Source organism: Gossypium arboreum, chromosome 3 (genome assembly GCF_025698485.1).
Source record: "Gossypium arboreum isolate Shixiya-1 chromosome 3, ASM2569848v2, whole genome shotgun sequence".
Lineage (NCBI taxonomy): Eukaryota > Viridiplantae > Streptophyta > Magnoliopsida > Malvales > Malvaceae > Gossypium > Gossypium arboreum.
This window is the reverse complement of record NC_069072.1, coordinates 77,725,510-77,742,764: the sequence shown is the minus strand read 5'-3', so window position 1 is coordinate 77,742,764 and position 17,255 is coordinate 77,725,510. Positions and strand designations below refer to the sequence as shown.

Here is a 17,255-nt window from a genome sequence, read left to right as displayed (position 1 = left end):
ATCAGTTTTCTTCATCAGAAGAACATGCTTTATGAAATCCATACGGAAGTGCGAGGAAGAAAAATGTAGGGGCCTTCCAGTATAATCAAGTAATTTGTGTTGTTCATCTCCACCAAAGATGGTGACCTTGTTAGTAAAACTTGTTACACCCCAATTATGTCATAGGTTATGATAACGAGGATCATTGCCTTTGATGGACATGAATAAAACGAAATACTTGATTATACTAAAAGGCCACTGCATTTTTCTTCTTCGTGCATCTGTTTGGGTTTTACAAAATATCCTCCACTCACGAGGAAAAACTGATTGTCATGCCTGCATAACCACTATCAAGTGGGCCCCATTTATACTTCTATCCTTTGATAACATAACCTTTGTAAACTTGAAGCCCTAGTTACACTTCAACCTTAGATTGTATAATCATCACCAATTGAGACCTTGAGTTGCAACGTGATCTGGCTTCCTAGGTGATGGCTCCATACTCACATGACAGATGCAATTTGTAGGTCATCTAGCTCTACAATACTACCGTAAATTCAAACATTCCTTAAAATTATAACTATGTCTATCTCAAATACGGATAAAAATAACTCTACAAACTTTTAATTTCCAACTGCAAGAAAAAAACCAATCTTTAGCTAGCTGAAAACATGTCCAAGGACATGTTTTTATTATCTCTCCTAAAAATGCATTTTATAGGCATATTTCCACTTATGTGGCCGAGAATAAAAATGCGTATTGTAAGATATATTTTCCTTTCTTTCTCCAAAAAGGAGGAAGATGGATAAATTTTTAGAAAATCAACATAGTCTATTTTTTTTTAGCATATATACATAAATGATTCCTCAAATAAACCAAAAATTTTTCCATTTAATTTAACCTATATAAATAAATTATTTATTTTCTTTAAAAAAATAACAGCACGAAAATGTAAACATAACTCTAACTTTTAATTTATTTTTATAGCTTACCTAGACTTTCCAAAGAACTAAGGCACAACAATTGAAACAAACAGCAGCGGACAAGCAGCAGTAATGGCTGAAGCTGAAGCAGCAATTTCGAAACAAGAGGAAGGAGGGCAAAGAGAAAATCATCCCATGACGAAAGGCAGAAAGGAGAAGAGGAAAGAAATTAAGAAGATGAAGAGGAAGCAGTTGAGGAAGGAAGCAGCGGAGAAGGAGAGGGAGGCGGAAGAGGCCTGGCTCAACGACCCCGAGGAGCAAAAGAGGATTGCTAGAGAGGAGGAGGAGGAGCGAAAGAGGAGAGAGTTAGCTTTGAGGGAGTTCGAAGAGAGGGAGAGAGCGTGGATCGAGGCTATGGATATTAAGAGAAAAGCTCAAGAAGATGAAGAAGAACAGCAGAAGAGAAGGGATGATTCGGAGGATGCAAATGGAGAACAACGGCAACAGGTTTGTTTATTCAGCTTCTTTCTAAAATTTTATTATTCTTGGTTGATTTTTTGTGGTGTTTGGTTTCACTAAGAATAGGGCAGGAAAGGATAAGAAAGCAAAAGAAAAACAACAGAATCGTATAAATTTTCGGTTAGACATGGATTCTTATTATTCTTTTTTCTTTTGGTGGGTAATTCTACCTGTAGTTTTGTTTTATGGCTCTGTTTTCTAGCGAATAACAAAACTGTGTGAAAAGAGGAGTCGATATATGTATTTCCCTTTTGGATGGTTAATTTTCTTTGTTTTATTCTTTAATAAAGCAGACTTCCAGGTCGAGTGAGTTATATTCATATTCTTGCAGATTCTTTGGGGTGAATTCTGTTCGATTCTTCTGAAATCTGGAACTGAAAAAACCTGCAATTGGTTTTGTTTATTAATTATGAATGGATTGTCTTACATTCTTATATGCTTGCCAGGAAGATAGGGGTGATGATTGGGAATACGTAGAAGAAGGCCCTGCTGAAATTATCTGGCAAGGAAATGAGATTATTGTTAGGAAAAAGAAAGTTAGGGCTCCAAAAGGAGAAGCAATTCAAAAGTGTAAAGAAGAGGTAAAATTATCACAGTCGCTCATGATTTATATTTTTCATGCTATGTTTTCTTTTCTCTTTTTGGCAAAGGTTCAGGATCTTGAAGGATTTTGCACACAGGATGCTGATAGGCCTACATCAAATCCTCTTCCTCCACAATCTGAAGCTTTTTCAGACTACCTGAACACATCATCAGCACAAGAGGTGTTAGAGAGTGTTGCTAAAGAAGTACCTAACTTTGGAACTGAACAGGTTCAACATTCATCTCTTTTAAATGCTATATATACACACTTGCGTAAAGCTTTCTTCCCACGTTGATTGCTACCATACCTTATGTTCTCTTGGTACTTTCTTTGTGGTGGGGGTCAGTATTAAGTTAGTTAGATATCATCATTCCAGCCTCATGGTTTTAATTTTGATAGGATAAAGCTCATTGTCCTTTCCACTTAAAGACCGGAGCCTGTCGATTCGGTCAGCGTTGCAGTAGAGTTCATTTTTACCCTGATAAATCATGCACGCTGCTCATGAGGAACATGTACAATGGTCCTGGCCTTGCATTGGAGCAAGATGAGGGGCTTGAGGTCTGTAAATGCTGCCCTCAACCGATCCTTGTGATTTGTATCCTGATAATAATTCTGTCATTATGAATCTACTGCCATACTGTGTTATCAATTTAAATCTTGGGTTCTTTGCCCAATGAAGTCTGAATTATTTGCAATACTATTACAACTACTGCAAAGGTCTTAAGGTACATAAAAAAGCCTTTAAATTATCTTTTTAAAATCACGCATGGTCATAATTTTTTATGCCATTGGTTAATGTTTTGGATTTATAGAATCTTCATTGTTTTAGGTATTTGTCTTTGCCAATTTTTGACATGCTTAAAATTCTATTACTGACGTGTCATAGTTTGAAGCTGCATTTTAACTCAAATTTATGTTTAATATCTATTTAGTTTCTTTAACTTAAATCAGAGATGCATGGAGTCACCTCAGTGCTGGTTCTTGGTTTTGGCATTGGTTGATTGGTTGGAGTTGAAACTGTTAGCTAATATGTATCCTACCTTTTGTAGATGCGAGTGATTATCTTGTACTTTTTTACTTTTAATTTTTATCTGTTTACCATATTCAACTACAGCATTTATACTTTTTTCCCTTTTTTTTATTTGTGCCATTTCTACTTTCTTGTTTCCACTGTCCATTTTTGCCTTCTATCTACCATACTCTTAACAATCGTTGTGCCCATAATTTGAACTCATGCTGCATTAATGGTCAGGTAAATATAGTTATTTTTATTGACATTTCATCTATTGTCTCGTCTTGTAGTAATCCGTAAATATTATATAATTCCAGTTGTTAAGCGGAAATAAATTCTCATGGCTACACAAATGCAATCTTTTGGTCCACTTATTGGTTATTGCTCCTTGAAAACTAGTTAATTCAACTTGCAGTGTTCTGTGTAATTTACAGCTATTCTTCTTGGCAGTGGTTATCACAATCAGTGTTAGGCTTCATAATTTGCTATTTTCTCATAGTCTTGTGGATTCTTCCATTCCAGACTATGTTGTAGAGTGCTTTGTTTGTCTTGCAATTGATAATTTATCTAATGTCATCTGATGATATATGTTGGAATTCCTTAAATTAAGCAGATTTTCTACATTAGTGCTAGGAATTGATAATTTATCTAATGTCATCTACATTAGTGCTAAGCAGAGTGCTTTGTTTGTCTTGCAATTGATAATTTATCTAATGTCATCTGATGATATATGTTGGAATTCCTTAAATTAAGCAGATTTTCTACATTAGTGCTAGGAATTTCCTTGTACTATTAGCCATAATCAAATTACTAATTTTTAGGGATAGGCTAATTTCTAGAGATTATTTCCTTTTTATTTTTCCGCTATTCTTTAAAAGGTCAGTATTCGGATGAGAAGTAACAAGAGAGAATCATTCTTCTTCCTAAAACTTGTTCATGGTATCAAGAGCATCGGAATCCATTTGATCCTGCTCTTTCTTCTCTTCTCTTGTTCTGTTTTTCTCTGTTAGAAACCCTACTCCCATGGGTGACACGAAAATTTCTAAGATTGAGATCTCACAAATAACTCAAAATCACAGTCAAGGAATCCCACAAGGTGACCTTAACTCTTCTCTTATAATCACAAATCATCGATTAGACGGAAAAAATTTCCTGCAATGGTCACAATCATTCTTATGGTTCTTCGTGGCGAGGAAAAATTGGGTACATTAATGGACAAATTCCTCGACCAGCATCAACAGACTCGGTTATGCAACTTGGGAGCTTAACAACTCAATGGTTATGGCTTGGCTTATAAATTCGATGGAAGGTCATATGTTTAACGATCTTTTTTCAAACCGCCAAAGAAATGTGGGATGCAATCAAGGAGAATTACTCAGATCTTGGAAATACTTCCCAAGTATTCGAGATCAAATTAAAGTTGAAAGATATTCGACAAGGAACACTTGAAGTCACTCAATATTACAACAACCTAAAGATCTTATGGCGGGAGTTAGACATGTATTATGAAGTTAATTGGGGCGAGGCTTGGAACACACCAAGTTCATGGATCATCTTAACAAAGAACGTCTCTATGAGTTCCTAGCAGGACTAAATCGTGATCTTGATGAGGTCCGAGGACAAATACTAGGCGTAACCACACCGCCAACCATAGGAGAAGCATTTGTCAAGTAAGGAGGGAAGAGAAACGCGTCTTATTATGTTGGGAGACGCAAGAGAATTAAAACCATTGACCGTAGTGGTCATCATCCTTCCGAGAACTCGCTCTTATTTCAAGAGGCCTCAATCTCAAAGGCTCAAAGATGGAATTGATTCGGTTCAAAAGGCCATGGTGTAGCCATTGTAATCGGGTTGGGCATACCAAGGAGAAATGCTTCAAACTCCATGGCTATCCTCAAGAAAAAAACAGAAAGAAAACAAGGTAGCAATGATATCTACTATCAAGAAGATGTTCGAATGTTAGGCTAACCAAAACTCAACTTGAGGCTCTTCATAAACTACTCGGGACTCCTACAACCGGTGGGTCACTAGCTATTCAAGGTATCGCTTTAAATACTACACACGAACCTATCACAACTTCCCGGATACTAGACTGGGTGCATCCGACCACATGATGTAATCTAAGTTTGTTTCAAACCTATTTACCTTGTCATGATCACTCTTGATTCGCATAGTGATGGATCTTACTCACGGTATCGGAATGGGGACAGAATAGGAATCGGGAAGATGATTGGCATCGCTAAAGTTAATGATGGCTTATATGTTTGGAACAAAAACAGTTCAAAAGAAGGGATGGCCTTATCTACATCAAAAGACGATTCTATCATGTTATGGCATCGTAGACTAGGACACCAATTTCATGTACTTGAATAAACTGTTTCTCTACTATTTCTAAATAAGAAAATTAGTTCATTGAACTGTGAAGTTTGCCAACTGTCTAAACACACTTGTGTCCCTTATCCTTTGAAACCTTATGTTCAATCTCAACCTTCTCTTTAATTCACAATGATCTATGGGGAGCCAATCGAGTAAAAAACATCATAGGGGCTAGGTGGTTCATAACTTTCATTGATGACCACACTAGAGTTTGTTCGGTCTATCTCCTTAAAGAAAAATCCAAGTCTCTAGAGTCTTCAAAATTTTCATTCAATGATTCGAACTCGTTCAATTCAAATATTCACACCCTTAGAACCGATAATGGGAGAGAGTACTTTAATTCTATCCTAAGTCCTTATCTTTCTGAGCAAGGAATCATACATCAAAGTTCTTGTCCTGACACCCCTCAACAAAACGGGGTTTCCGAGAGGAAAAACAGACACCTTGTGGCCATGGCTCGTGCCCTTATGTTTACTATGGGTGTACCAAAGTATTTATGGGGAGAAGCTGTCCTCACTGCTTGTTATCTTATAAACCGACTCCCATCAAAGGTATTAAACTTTCAAACACCTTTACATACTTTTCAAAAAAATTTTCCCTTGTTTCGTGTTCCTAATCTCCCAACCAAAACATTTGGTTGCAAAGCATTTGTCCACAACCATCAACCTAACCGATCTAAACTTGATCCTAGAGCTCATACTTGTGTCTTTATTGGTTACTCACCTGCACAAAAGGGTACAAGTGCTACTCCAACCTTACACGGATGTTTGTGTCCCTTGATGTTACTTTCTTCAAAACGAGCCATATTTTTCAGCCTTTCATCTTCAGGGGGAGATACTTAGTGAAGATGAGACCTTGAGCAATCTTCTCATTATACCTCAAGACTATATCAGCCCTACCACCACTACAAAACCTGCTGAAAATCCTACAGCCACTGTTATTCCTGTTTTGGAACCTGTCAACCCTACCACAATTACAAAACCTGCTGAAAATCCTACAGCCACTGTTATTCCTGTTTTGGAGCCTGTTTTTCCTATCTCCACTGTTCAGCAACAAGAAACAAGGGTGATTAATCATACTAATGAAGAAAACAGCCCACTCATTCTGAAAACAACAAGGAAAACTCAGGGACTTCGTGTATACTCTCGGAGACATCAGCTGCCTGAGACCGAAACAGCAGTGCCTATGCCATCTTTACTCGAGGACTGTCCTGAGGAAGAAGTTTCACCTCCTTCATCTTCCATCCATCTTCCAATTGCAGTAAGAAAGGGCACTAGGAGCTGCACTCAACATCCCATTTCTCGGTTTGTATCTTATGGAAACTTGTCTAAATCCTACAATGCCTTTGTTTCTAATGTTGACTCTGTAGAAACTCCAAAGAACATAGACAAGACTCCTATGGAACCCAACCTTAAATTAGGAACTGATAAGGATGGAGAAGAAGTAGACAGGGGGTGATATCAACGGGAGAAACATTTGGAAGCTGCCTACAAGATATTGAGATACTTAAAAGGGACTCCTGGTAAGGGGTTGCATTTCAAGAAAAATGTTCGAAGAAATTATGGGCAAGCTGGGTTTGATTCACATCTACACTCCAGCTTGAGGGGGAGTGTTGGAATTCCTTAAATTAAGCAGATTTTCTACATTAGTGCTAGGAATTTCCTTGTACTATTAGCCATAATCAAATTACTAATTTTTAGGGATAGGCTAATTTCTAGAGATTATTTCCTTTTTTATTTTTCCTGCTATTCTTTAAAAGGCTGTATTCAGATTAGAAGTAACAAGAGAGAATCATTCTTCTTCCTAAAACTTGTTCAATATATCAGATGGCTTATGTGATGAAGACATTGGTTGTTCCAAGCTAACCCCAGTGCTAATATTGGTATGGAAAAAATTAAGTGATAAGTTATGTTGGTTATCAAATATGGCTTTATTGTCCTTTGGGGGGACTTGATATTGCAGCTACAGCTATTAGGTTTAGATAGGAGCATGATAAGGGGTTTGGTTCTATATCTTGTTTGTACAGGAAAATTATTTCAAAGGGAGAATGAGTAATTGTTATTTTCGATGAATTTGGTCTAAAAGATTAAAGATATTTTTAGTATATATTTGGTTGGGCCTTTTGTGCACAGGCTAATTTCTGTCTTGTTAAATTTCAATACAGATGACTCATTTATTTGTATATGGGAAATGCCTGCAACATTGGTGCCACTGACAATAATATGTGCTGTCTATATGTTGCCAAGCAGACACCCATAAATTCGTGTTATCTTATCGTGTTATTCTATTTATTTATCTTAAATTATAGTTGGTCTCATTGTGATCATTTTATAAGAATGACTTGTAAACTAATGCAGCTACAGATATATGATTTGCATGTTAAATATATTCTTTTGATCTTATTATTTGAAGATACCACTCTGCTAAAATTTCTTGGTTGATTGTTGTCTTTAATTTTCAGTATACGGATGAAGAGGTTGAACAGTGTTATGAAGAATTTTACGAGGATGTGCACACAGAGTTCTTAAAATTTGGGGAAATTGTTAATTTTAAGGTTGCAAACTGCTCTTCCTGCCATATTAATGATGCTTATAACTTACTTTCAAGCTGACCTATAAAATGAAGCATTCTGCAATTTTTATTTTTATTTTTCTAACATTATTTTGTTAATTATTTTCCCTAGGATTTTGTTTAATAACTCTTATCAAAATTTAACCAAAAGCTGATAAAAATGTTTTCCATTTCTTTTGTCTTCTTGGAGTTAACAACCTTTAGTCGGTTCTCAAGATGAGGGTGTAGGCTTGTTACTTCTCTTTCTTTTCAGATTCTGATTGTGAGTATTTGTCAGGTGTGTAAGAACGGTTCATTCCACTTGAGGGGAAATGTTTACGTGCATTATAAATCACTAGAATCTGCTGTCCTTGCTTATGATTCAATAAATGGGCGATACTTTGCTGGCAAACAGGTAATTTATTCTCTTAAGGTTTAATTATGTGTCATTGCCACCAGGGTTTTACAAAGAAAACTGAATTTAGTTTAGTGTTGGGTTTTGTTTTAGAAAATTGAATTGGTATGAACAAATGTAATTCAGGTACCACTTTTGATTGCTTCTGCCCCATGGCTTTCACTTATAGAAGTGAAAAGGGAAAAAAGGGGTTTTGGATAGAAAAGCAAGCATATTATTTGAAGAATCAAGAATTCATTTTATAAATGTAATTTTTGAAGAGTAAATTTGTGTTTACTTCTTTGTAGAATAATTATAGGGTTTAGTGTTGATTTTAGTCTGTGTTGAGACAGAGAACGAAGCAAAATTGTTGAGAGAAAAAATCTTTATGCTTTTCCATGCTTCTTGTCAGTTACAGTAGCTTCCATTTATACATGCTAAAATGCTAAAAAATAGGCCTTAGTAATGGGCATTATTATAAAAAGCAGCAATTACTCATAAATTATCTTTCCCAACAACTAGTCAATAAATTATCAGTAAAATAGCCCTATCAACTCTCAATAAACAATTACTCCTAAAACTTTTCTCCCAAATATTAGTCAACATCCCTTAATTTCCACTCTCCCGCTCAAGCTGGGCAATGAATATTCATCATGTTCATCTTGGACTTAAAATTCTCCAAAATATTTTTAGTAATGCCTTTGTAAGAATCTGTGCAGGTTGCTGACATGTAGGTGTGTAGATTAGCCTAATGATTTCTTCCTCTATCATTTCCTTGATGAAATGGCTATCAATCTCCACGTGTTTGGTTTGATCATGGTGATAGGGATTTTTTTTTTTTTCGCAATGGTTATAGCTGTTTTATTATCACAGAAATTTTTCACGGAATTTCCTTTAGATATCTTTAATTTTTCTAGCATTCTTTCTAGCCAGATTCCCTGATGTGGTAAATTTTTAGGTTGAGTGGAAAATCTAAATAGCTAAGAAAATTGAAAGAAGATGATTAACATAATTGAAAGAATGGGGTTCTAGTTTCTTTTTTCCAGCAAACTATGGTTATTAAAATTCTCTTATTGGAAAAAAAAAACCTTATTCTATTAACCCTCTAGTAGGGTATTTCTCCTAAAAGTCTTACTGTCCTATTAACCTTCTAGTGGAGTATTTATACTAGAACTCTTACTATTAACAATATAGTAGATTTTCTATAACTCTTACTAAGAGGCCTATGCTAATAAAATAGCGTAAAACACAAGACCTAAACTCAAATTAAATAACGTAAGATACAAACTTTAAATAATTAAACTAAATTAGATGCTTTTGTATTTTCTTCACCAATGCCATGAGACATTGCTCTAAATTCAACTTCTGAGCTGCTCCTAGCTACAACAAATTTCTTCTTACTTAGCCATGTGGTCAGGTTCCCGTAAGAAAGTGCAATAACCCGTAGTTGATCTTCTATTTTTCTTGAAACTAGCCCAATCAGTAGTTGTGTACATTTTGACATCCCTGTCATATAATCCTTTGCCAGACTTTCTTTCAGATATTGAGGGATACAATACATATTTTCTAAATGCTTCTCAGTTGGACTGTTCACGAATTGATTTACATACCTACAACGAAATCGATGTAGTTTAAGCTTAAGTAATGAGTTATTTGATAAATTGAAAAATTAAATGCTGAAAAATAAAGGGTTGAGTATTTCAAGTACTGAATTTCTATTAGAAAATTATTTTTAAATTAGTAAAAATTAAGTATTAAATATAAATATGTTGCTTGCTCAAAGTAAATCCTGATTTTTAAAAGTGATTTATCCCTTAATTTTAATCTTATTGATATATATTATATTAATTTGGATTTTTACTAATTTATTTCAAATATTATAAAAAAAATCAACTTAACATTTTCAACATTAATTGATAACTATTTACCTACTTATCTTATTCTACACTTTTTGTTCAAAACTTTATATTAAGTAAAAATTAAAACGATTATCAAACACAATTAAAATATTAAATTATAAAAATTTTCATTTTTGAAATGAAAATTTTCAATGGGTGTCAAACACTCTAAATTTAAGTATTTGATACGTTTGTCTACTAAAGGATTTCCATCTTGTTAGTAGGCTTCATAAGAGTTTGCTGGTTTGCACTCAAGCCTCCCAGTTCCTTTCTATAGATCAAGAACATATTTTCATGGAATGACTGAGATATCCTTTCTTGATCGTGCTAGTTCCATTCCAAGGAAGTATCTGAGTTGTCTTAAGTCTTTGATCTCAAGTTTTGCTGCAAGGAGTTTCTTTAGATTGTTTATTTCTTCTTTGCGGTCTTTTGTCAATATGTTATCATCTTCATAGATGATAACTGTTGTATTTTGCCGTTCAATAGAAGACTTGAACATAGTATGGTTTGTTTGACATTGTAAGAAACCATATTTATTTACTACCTTTGTTGGTCTCCTTAACCAAGCTCATGGAGACTACTTCAGATCATTAGTGACTTGCGAAGCTTGCATACCTTGCTGATGTTCCCTTGGGTTTCAAATCCTTGGTGAAGAGCCCAGTTCAAATTTGCCGCCAAATGATAAGAGTACTCCGCAAAATTTAACTTGGCTAGCGAGGCAAAAGTCTCCTCATAGTCGACCCCATAGGATTGGATGAACCTTTTTGCAATGAGACAAGCTTTGTAGCTGTTAATGCATACCATTTGTGTTATATTTGATTGAGAAGATCTATTTGCATCCAACCGGATGTTTTCCTCTTGGCAGTAAATGATCTTTGATGTATTATTCTTTTCTAAAGCTTGGATTTCTTCCAAAGAGTAATTTTCCACTCGGGTTGCAAAAAGGTTTCTTGTATGTTGTTTGAAATTTATTCATCAGTTAGAGCAAGAACAAAGGCTTCGAAACTAGGGGACAACCTTTTGTAAGGGATATAATCATGAATGCAATGGTGTATGGTGTTTAAAAGACCTTACACCTTTTTTTAAGGCTATAGGTTCGGGAAGATCATTTTCCATGATAGTAAGATTCTGTTCAGTAGGACTGTGGTGTGCATATTTAGATTCTCTTTACTTGGTTCAGATCCTTGGATTTACTGTGATGTGATACGTCCCTCTAAGTTCTCTTTTGTTTTGTCTCTGAGAATAGACCATTAGCCCTTTTCCCTTCACCTATGTGGGCTTTGGGCTAGAGGGATTAGCTTGGTCTCTCATGGTAATTGATATTTTAGGCTCAAGTGGTTTAGAGTGGACTTCGGTTTGTGTTTTGGTGATAGACTCTTGAGTTGATTGAAAGATCTCAAAATTGATATTCTCTTTTGATATGATTAATAGAATTCATCCTTGAATATCAATTTTGTTATTACATGGCTGATTTTCAAAGGTGATATCCATGGAGTTGTAGAAATTTTTGTTGTTGGGGAATAAAACAAGCCTTTATGATTTTGGAGCATATCCTAGGAATATGCATTTATGAGATCAACTTGCTGCGTTGTTGGTTGATGGAAACAAATGTTGTGCGTCCAAGGACTTTATTGAGTTTGGATATAGAGCAAGGAATTCTTGACATGGTGTTTTGAACTTCAACATTCTAGAAGACATTTTGTTTATCAAATTGCTATAAGTACGACTTCCACCCAAAAGCTCTTGGCTCATGCGTTGAGAGCATTATTGATCTAGCACGCTCTAAAATGTGTTGATTTTCCTTTTGGCAATTCCGTTTTGGTGTAGTGCGTTTACACGAGCTTTGATCAATTATTCCTTGCTCCATGAGATAAGCTCTAAGGATCGAGTTAAAGTATTCCCTCTAATTATTTGTCTCGAGCACTTGTATTTTGGCTAGAAATTGGTTTCGAATCATATTGATGAAATATTGAAATATTTGGCCCACTTATGATTTTTTCTTTCATGAGGAAGACCCAAGTAATCCTTCTGCAATTTTTCTATAAATGTGACAAACCGCCTAGACTAAGAAATATTGTTGATTCAAGATGGTCCCGAAATATCACTGTGAACCATTGAGAAAGGATGGGATGGTGGGTATGGTTGATTTAGATTGATATTTCAAACGTGTTTGGATATCTAGCAAACCTTGCACTGAAAATTTGTTGAGCTTTTGTTGAACAAAGGAAAAGATTTTCTAGATACTGGAAGTTCAGGTGACCTAATCAGCAATGTCACAACATGATTGCCCTATCCTTATTGGTACTGGATTATGAAGCCACACAAGCTGATTTTTAGATTGACTTTTCGGGACTTCAACTCTGAGAAAGTAGATGCCTGCACACATCCTAGCATAGCCAGTTTTCCCGGAGTTCAACACCTAAAATTCACACATGTTGAAGGAATTTAGCAGCATAATTGGTGTCTCTAGTAATGTTCTTTATAGATAGCAGATAACAGCTAAGATTGGATACAAACAGTACTGAATTTAGCAAATAGACTGGATATTTGAGGGCACCTTCTTCAACCAGGCAAGAACATAGGTGCTAAATATGGAAGGTAGAAATTTGTTAATTTATCCACAGTTTCTTATGTTTATATATATATATATTTTAGAAGTCATGAACAGCCACCTCTAGAAACTTCCTTCTCAGGAAAATGTCAAACTCATTATATATGGTTCGGACTTAAATTAGATAAGATAGATGACAGAACTGTTGCCAATGCAGCAGCTAGGTAGGAAATTTGAGGGCATTTCTTTCCAACAAGCAACAAGTAGGTTTTAGATATGAAAGGTAGAAACTTATAAGGTGGATCATTTAGTAGAAATGGATTCGATGTTATTGCAATATTTCTTATTTTACAATGATGATTAAATGTTACAGGTGAAATTACTTTCTCTTGGATTAGTGGGCATTTATGGCTTCCATTTTTAATTGGTAAATGAATTTTGAATAGAAGTTATTTTTGGCTAAAATATAAAACAAGTTCTTAGTGAAAGTTCTCAACTAAAGCCTCTATCCTCTTATTGTTTGGATGAAAAATTCTGTGTAGATTAACACAGTTGGCTCTCTTTTCCAGTTGAGGAAAAGGTTGGCACATGACATAGGCAAGGTGGAATAAATTGTCATGTGCTATAAGGAAGGTGAAATACCTTTGGCCATAAGGGCATCCATGAGAAAGTACTAAGAAATTTCTTTTATATATTAGTTCCATGATAATTTTTTTTTCTGTCATTGTTACATGGCAATTTTATTTCAGTTGGCAAAAAGGTTTAGGGTGTTAATCCACATGACATTTCCATCCAAATAAGAGCTTAACTGGAAATAGATAATAGTTGAGGGGCTCAATAGGTTGCAATGAAAGAATTAAGGCTTAGATGATAAATTAAGTACAAGGGTTTTTTGTTGGTTGGATTAATTGCTGGCATTGGATAATTCATTCTATTAGAATTTTTTTTTTCTTGCATTCATGGAACATGGAACACTGTTGTTATGGGCATCATATTTTATAAACTGCATATGGGCATCATATTTGCCTGCAATGATATTTGTTTGTGGGATCTATTATGCTTGGCCACTGCATTCTTGTCCTGAGATGTAGATATGCACGGCTAGCTGTTAAGAATATAAAACAAATTACCATATCCATGGTTCTTTCTCCCCTTAAATTATTGCTCTTTTATATGCTTAACTTATTAGCTATCTGTTCTGGGTGATGGGTTCATGATAGGTAAAATGTGAGTTTGTCAACATTACCAGATGGAAGGTTGCCATTTGTGGGGAATTTATGAAGTCAAGATTGAAGGTACTTCCAGCATCCTAATTTCATGTAAAACTAGTTGGACTATTTTCTTCACTGGCTTTTGTTAAATTTGTCATGCCTGATGCTTGTTCTGCAAGAGTTCTATCTGCAATTTATGATCTGTTTGTCTCATATTAACAGACATGTTCTCGTGGAACTGCCTGCAATTTTATCCACTGTTTCCGGAACCCTGGCGGAGACTACGAATGGGCAGATTGGGACAAACCACCCCCTAGGTATTGGATGAAAAAGATGGCTGCTTTATTTGGATATGGTGATGAGGCTGAGTTTGAGAAACAGAGAGAGCAAGACAATTTTGGGCATTTGAGGAACCCTAACCATCTGGTAAAATCAGATGATGATAGGTGCGTATTTTTAATTGTATCAATAAGTCATAACTTTGGTTTTGTATGTTATGTCTTATGTTTTCTGTTGGTCTATTACTAATAAAAATTCTTACATGTCAACCGTAGTAAAAATGTCTGGATTGTAAATTTTCTGCTTGTCAGCTTAGGTTTATTTTATTCTTCTGGTTTAAATTTGAAGTCCATTTCGATACATCTGTTAAGGTTTGTTCTATTTCTCATTATTTTCTGATTCATGATAGGCACCGCTCTAGAAGATCAATATCCAGGGAGAGGGGCAAGAATAATGATAGAAAACAAAGAAAAGATTTAGATGGGAGATGTGATCGACAGAAGACAAGTTTAAAACGGGAACAAAACAGTGAGAGAATCCTTGATACCAGTTCTGATGGAGGTTATTCAGAAAGTGATATAGATGGCGCCAGAGATACTGATAAAATTAGAAGCCATTTTCATGCTAAGAGAAACTCAAAATGGCAGAGTGATTCATCAGAATACTTGGCTGATACGAACAGGGTCTATGAAGACAGAGAATGTCAGACCAAGAAAAGGAGAAGGCATCAAAGTAAAGGGGAATATGGAGGCAGTGTTGTCTGCATTCATGAAGATTATGGAGATCAGTTGGATAGAGACAGAGACAGTGGTAAAAGCTCAAGACACTATATCAGAGAATCATCCCTGAATGATTGGGGGGCTAGCAAGAACAAAATTCATGTTTCAGATTCACTTGTAAAGCAGTTGAGTACTGTCAGTGACAGAGAAAGTCATCATCATAATAGACAGAAAAGCTCAGGAAACCTGGACGAAGTTTTAGGACCTGATGATTATGGCAATGCTGACTATAGGACTCATGAGAGTAATTCTAGTGATCATGGGTCTGAGAGGAATAAGGGCAGACATTATGATCATCAGAGTAAGCGTTCACAACACTTGGTTGAATGTTCTGAACTCCTAGATGCTCCAGTTCATCAAGCAAAGTTGAAAGATAAACGAGACCTAAAAAGGGGTAGGCACTCAAGGCACAGGTATGAGGAGATCGATTTTTCCGATGATCGTGAGGGGAAACATCATGTAAAACGCAGATCTCATGGTCATAAAAGACGATGAGAAAAGGCCAAATAGGGATACTTAAATTCTAGCATCCACGAATAGAAAGCTTCTAATCTTATAATTTTTTTTTGAATTAGCTCTAGGATCCAAGGTGTAGCTTCTACGGTCGTACACAATCTAAAGATGTGGCAACTTGTTTAGGACCATATAGCACAGTGGAAGCAATGTAGAAAGGACGGAGACGTTAACTAGACTTGCACATGACCTTGCACGCTGGCATCCAATCTAAATGTTAATGTGATTATGTTTTACTTTGTGACAGCACAATTGTTTCCTTGGCTACTAGCTTGGTAGGCTTCAGTGGATAAGGTCAGAGTTTGTAACATCCCTTATCTGTCCTGGTTTATGGTACAAATAGATGTTTTTTTTAACACAAATGAATAAAAATTTTAAAGTTTCAATACTTTAAATATTTTTATAAGATCATATAATCCAGTTTACAAAAATTTTGATGCTTCAAAGACATCTTAAAATCATTTAGATGTTGTTTAGGGGTGGTAGATAGGAGGTGTTTGGGACTTATATGGACCTCCGAAAGTTGGAACGGGCCAAAACAGTGCGGCTGGCTAAGACTGAAGGAGAGCACAAGTACCTCTAGAGAAGTGTAGGTACTTCTTGGGACTGGTATTGTTGCATTTTGCTCACTATCCTCAAATGTTCCAAAACAACTAAGCAATGTATTGATACTTGGACCTTTGGAGTAAAAAATTTAGTTCAATTATATTCTACAACATCCCTAACTACCTACCAATATATTTCTACAAGTTTCAAATAATTATAAAACAAATTCTAAAACCATCTAGGCTCAATATACAAAAGCCATAAACACATTCAAATTAAATAACAAAATAAGACTCCATTACGAACACAAAATAATTTGAAATTACAAATCAATTACCAATACAAGATTTCATCTGTCTTATTGTCTTTATCTACATACCAAGGTCCTTAAACCAATGACAAAAAAAGATAAATACATTACACTCTTAAGTCTTAAATAGTGATGCGATGCTCCCAAGCTAGAATCACGATTACTCGGAAAAATCAAAATTTAAACACTTAAATAACTAAAGCGTGAGCTCGAAGAGCTCAGTAAGTACTCAATGATAAACGTACTTATCTTATTTCATTATTAATGATAAGCCCCTTAGAATATCAAGAGTTCATTTATGCCACAATTTAGCTTTTTTAGCAGATTCATTTTTTAGTACCAAATTATAAGGGCTAATTTACACATTGTTGATTCATTAGACGTTCATGTTTTTTAATGTGAAAATAAAATAAAATAAAATAAAAAATAAAATAAAGAACACACAAATTTTTACGTGAAAACCCTTTCGGGAAAAAACCACAGGCAGAGGAGAAGAAAATTTACTATGTCGAATTCGAATAAATACAAGAGGAATAGACTATGTCTATTTATAGGCTTGTAAAGCCATATTCTAGTAAGACTGAAACACCTTGTTCTAATTAATATAAAATAGATGGAGTTTAATAAGGTTTAAAAAAACCTTATTCTAAAATAAAATAAAAGAAGTGTAATTCTATATGGATTCTTCATTTATTTTATTTTACCACTGTATTTTATTTAAATAAGGATTCAGGTCACTTAATTCTAACAATCTCCACCTTGACACGAATTTTCAATGAACAAGTTCTTCATCGCGAACTCTCAACGAACAAGTTCTTCATTGCGAACTCTC

General features: G+C 35.1%; 1 protein-coding gene across 1 annotated transcript; it reads left to right on the top strand.

Annotated features, from left to right (window-relative positions):
• The first annotated feature begins 908 nt into the window (after positions 1–908).
• Positions 909–15,962, top strand: LOC108452952 (zinc finger CCCH domain-containing protein 5). Its single transcript, XM_017750771.2, has 9 exons — positions 909–1,409; positions 1,868–2,002; positions 2,102–2,233; positions 2,404–2,562; positions 7,854–7,946; positions 8,241–8,357; positions 14,006–14,080; positions 14,219–14,442; positions 14,685–15,962. Exons 1-9 carry the CDS (start codon positions 1,035–1,037, stop codon positions 15,547–15,549), a joined length of 2,175 nt encoding a protein of 724 aa, XP_017606260.1. The 5' UTR covers positions 909–1,034; the 3' UTR covers positions 15,550–15,962.
• Positions 15,963–17,255: the final 1,293 nt, after the last annotated feature.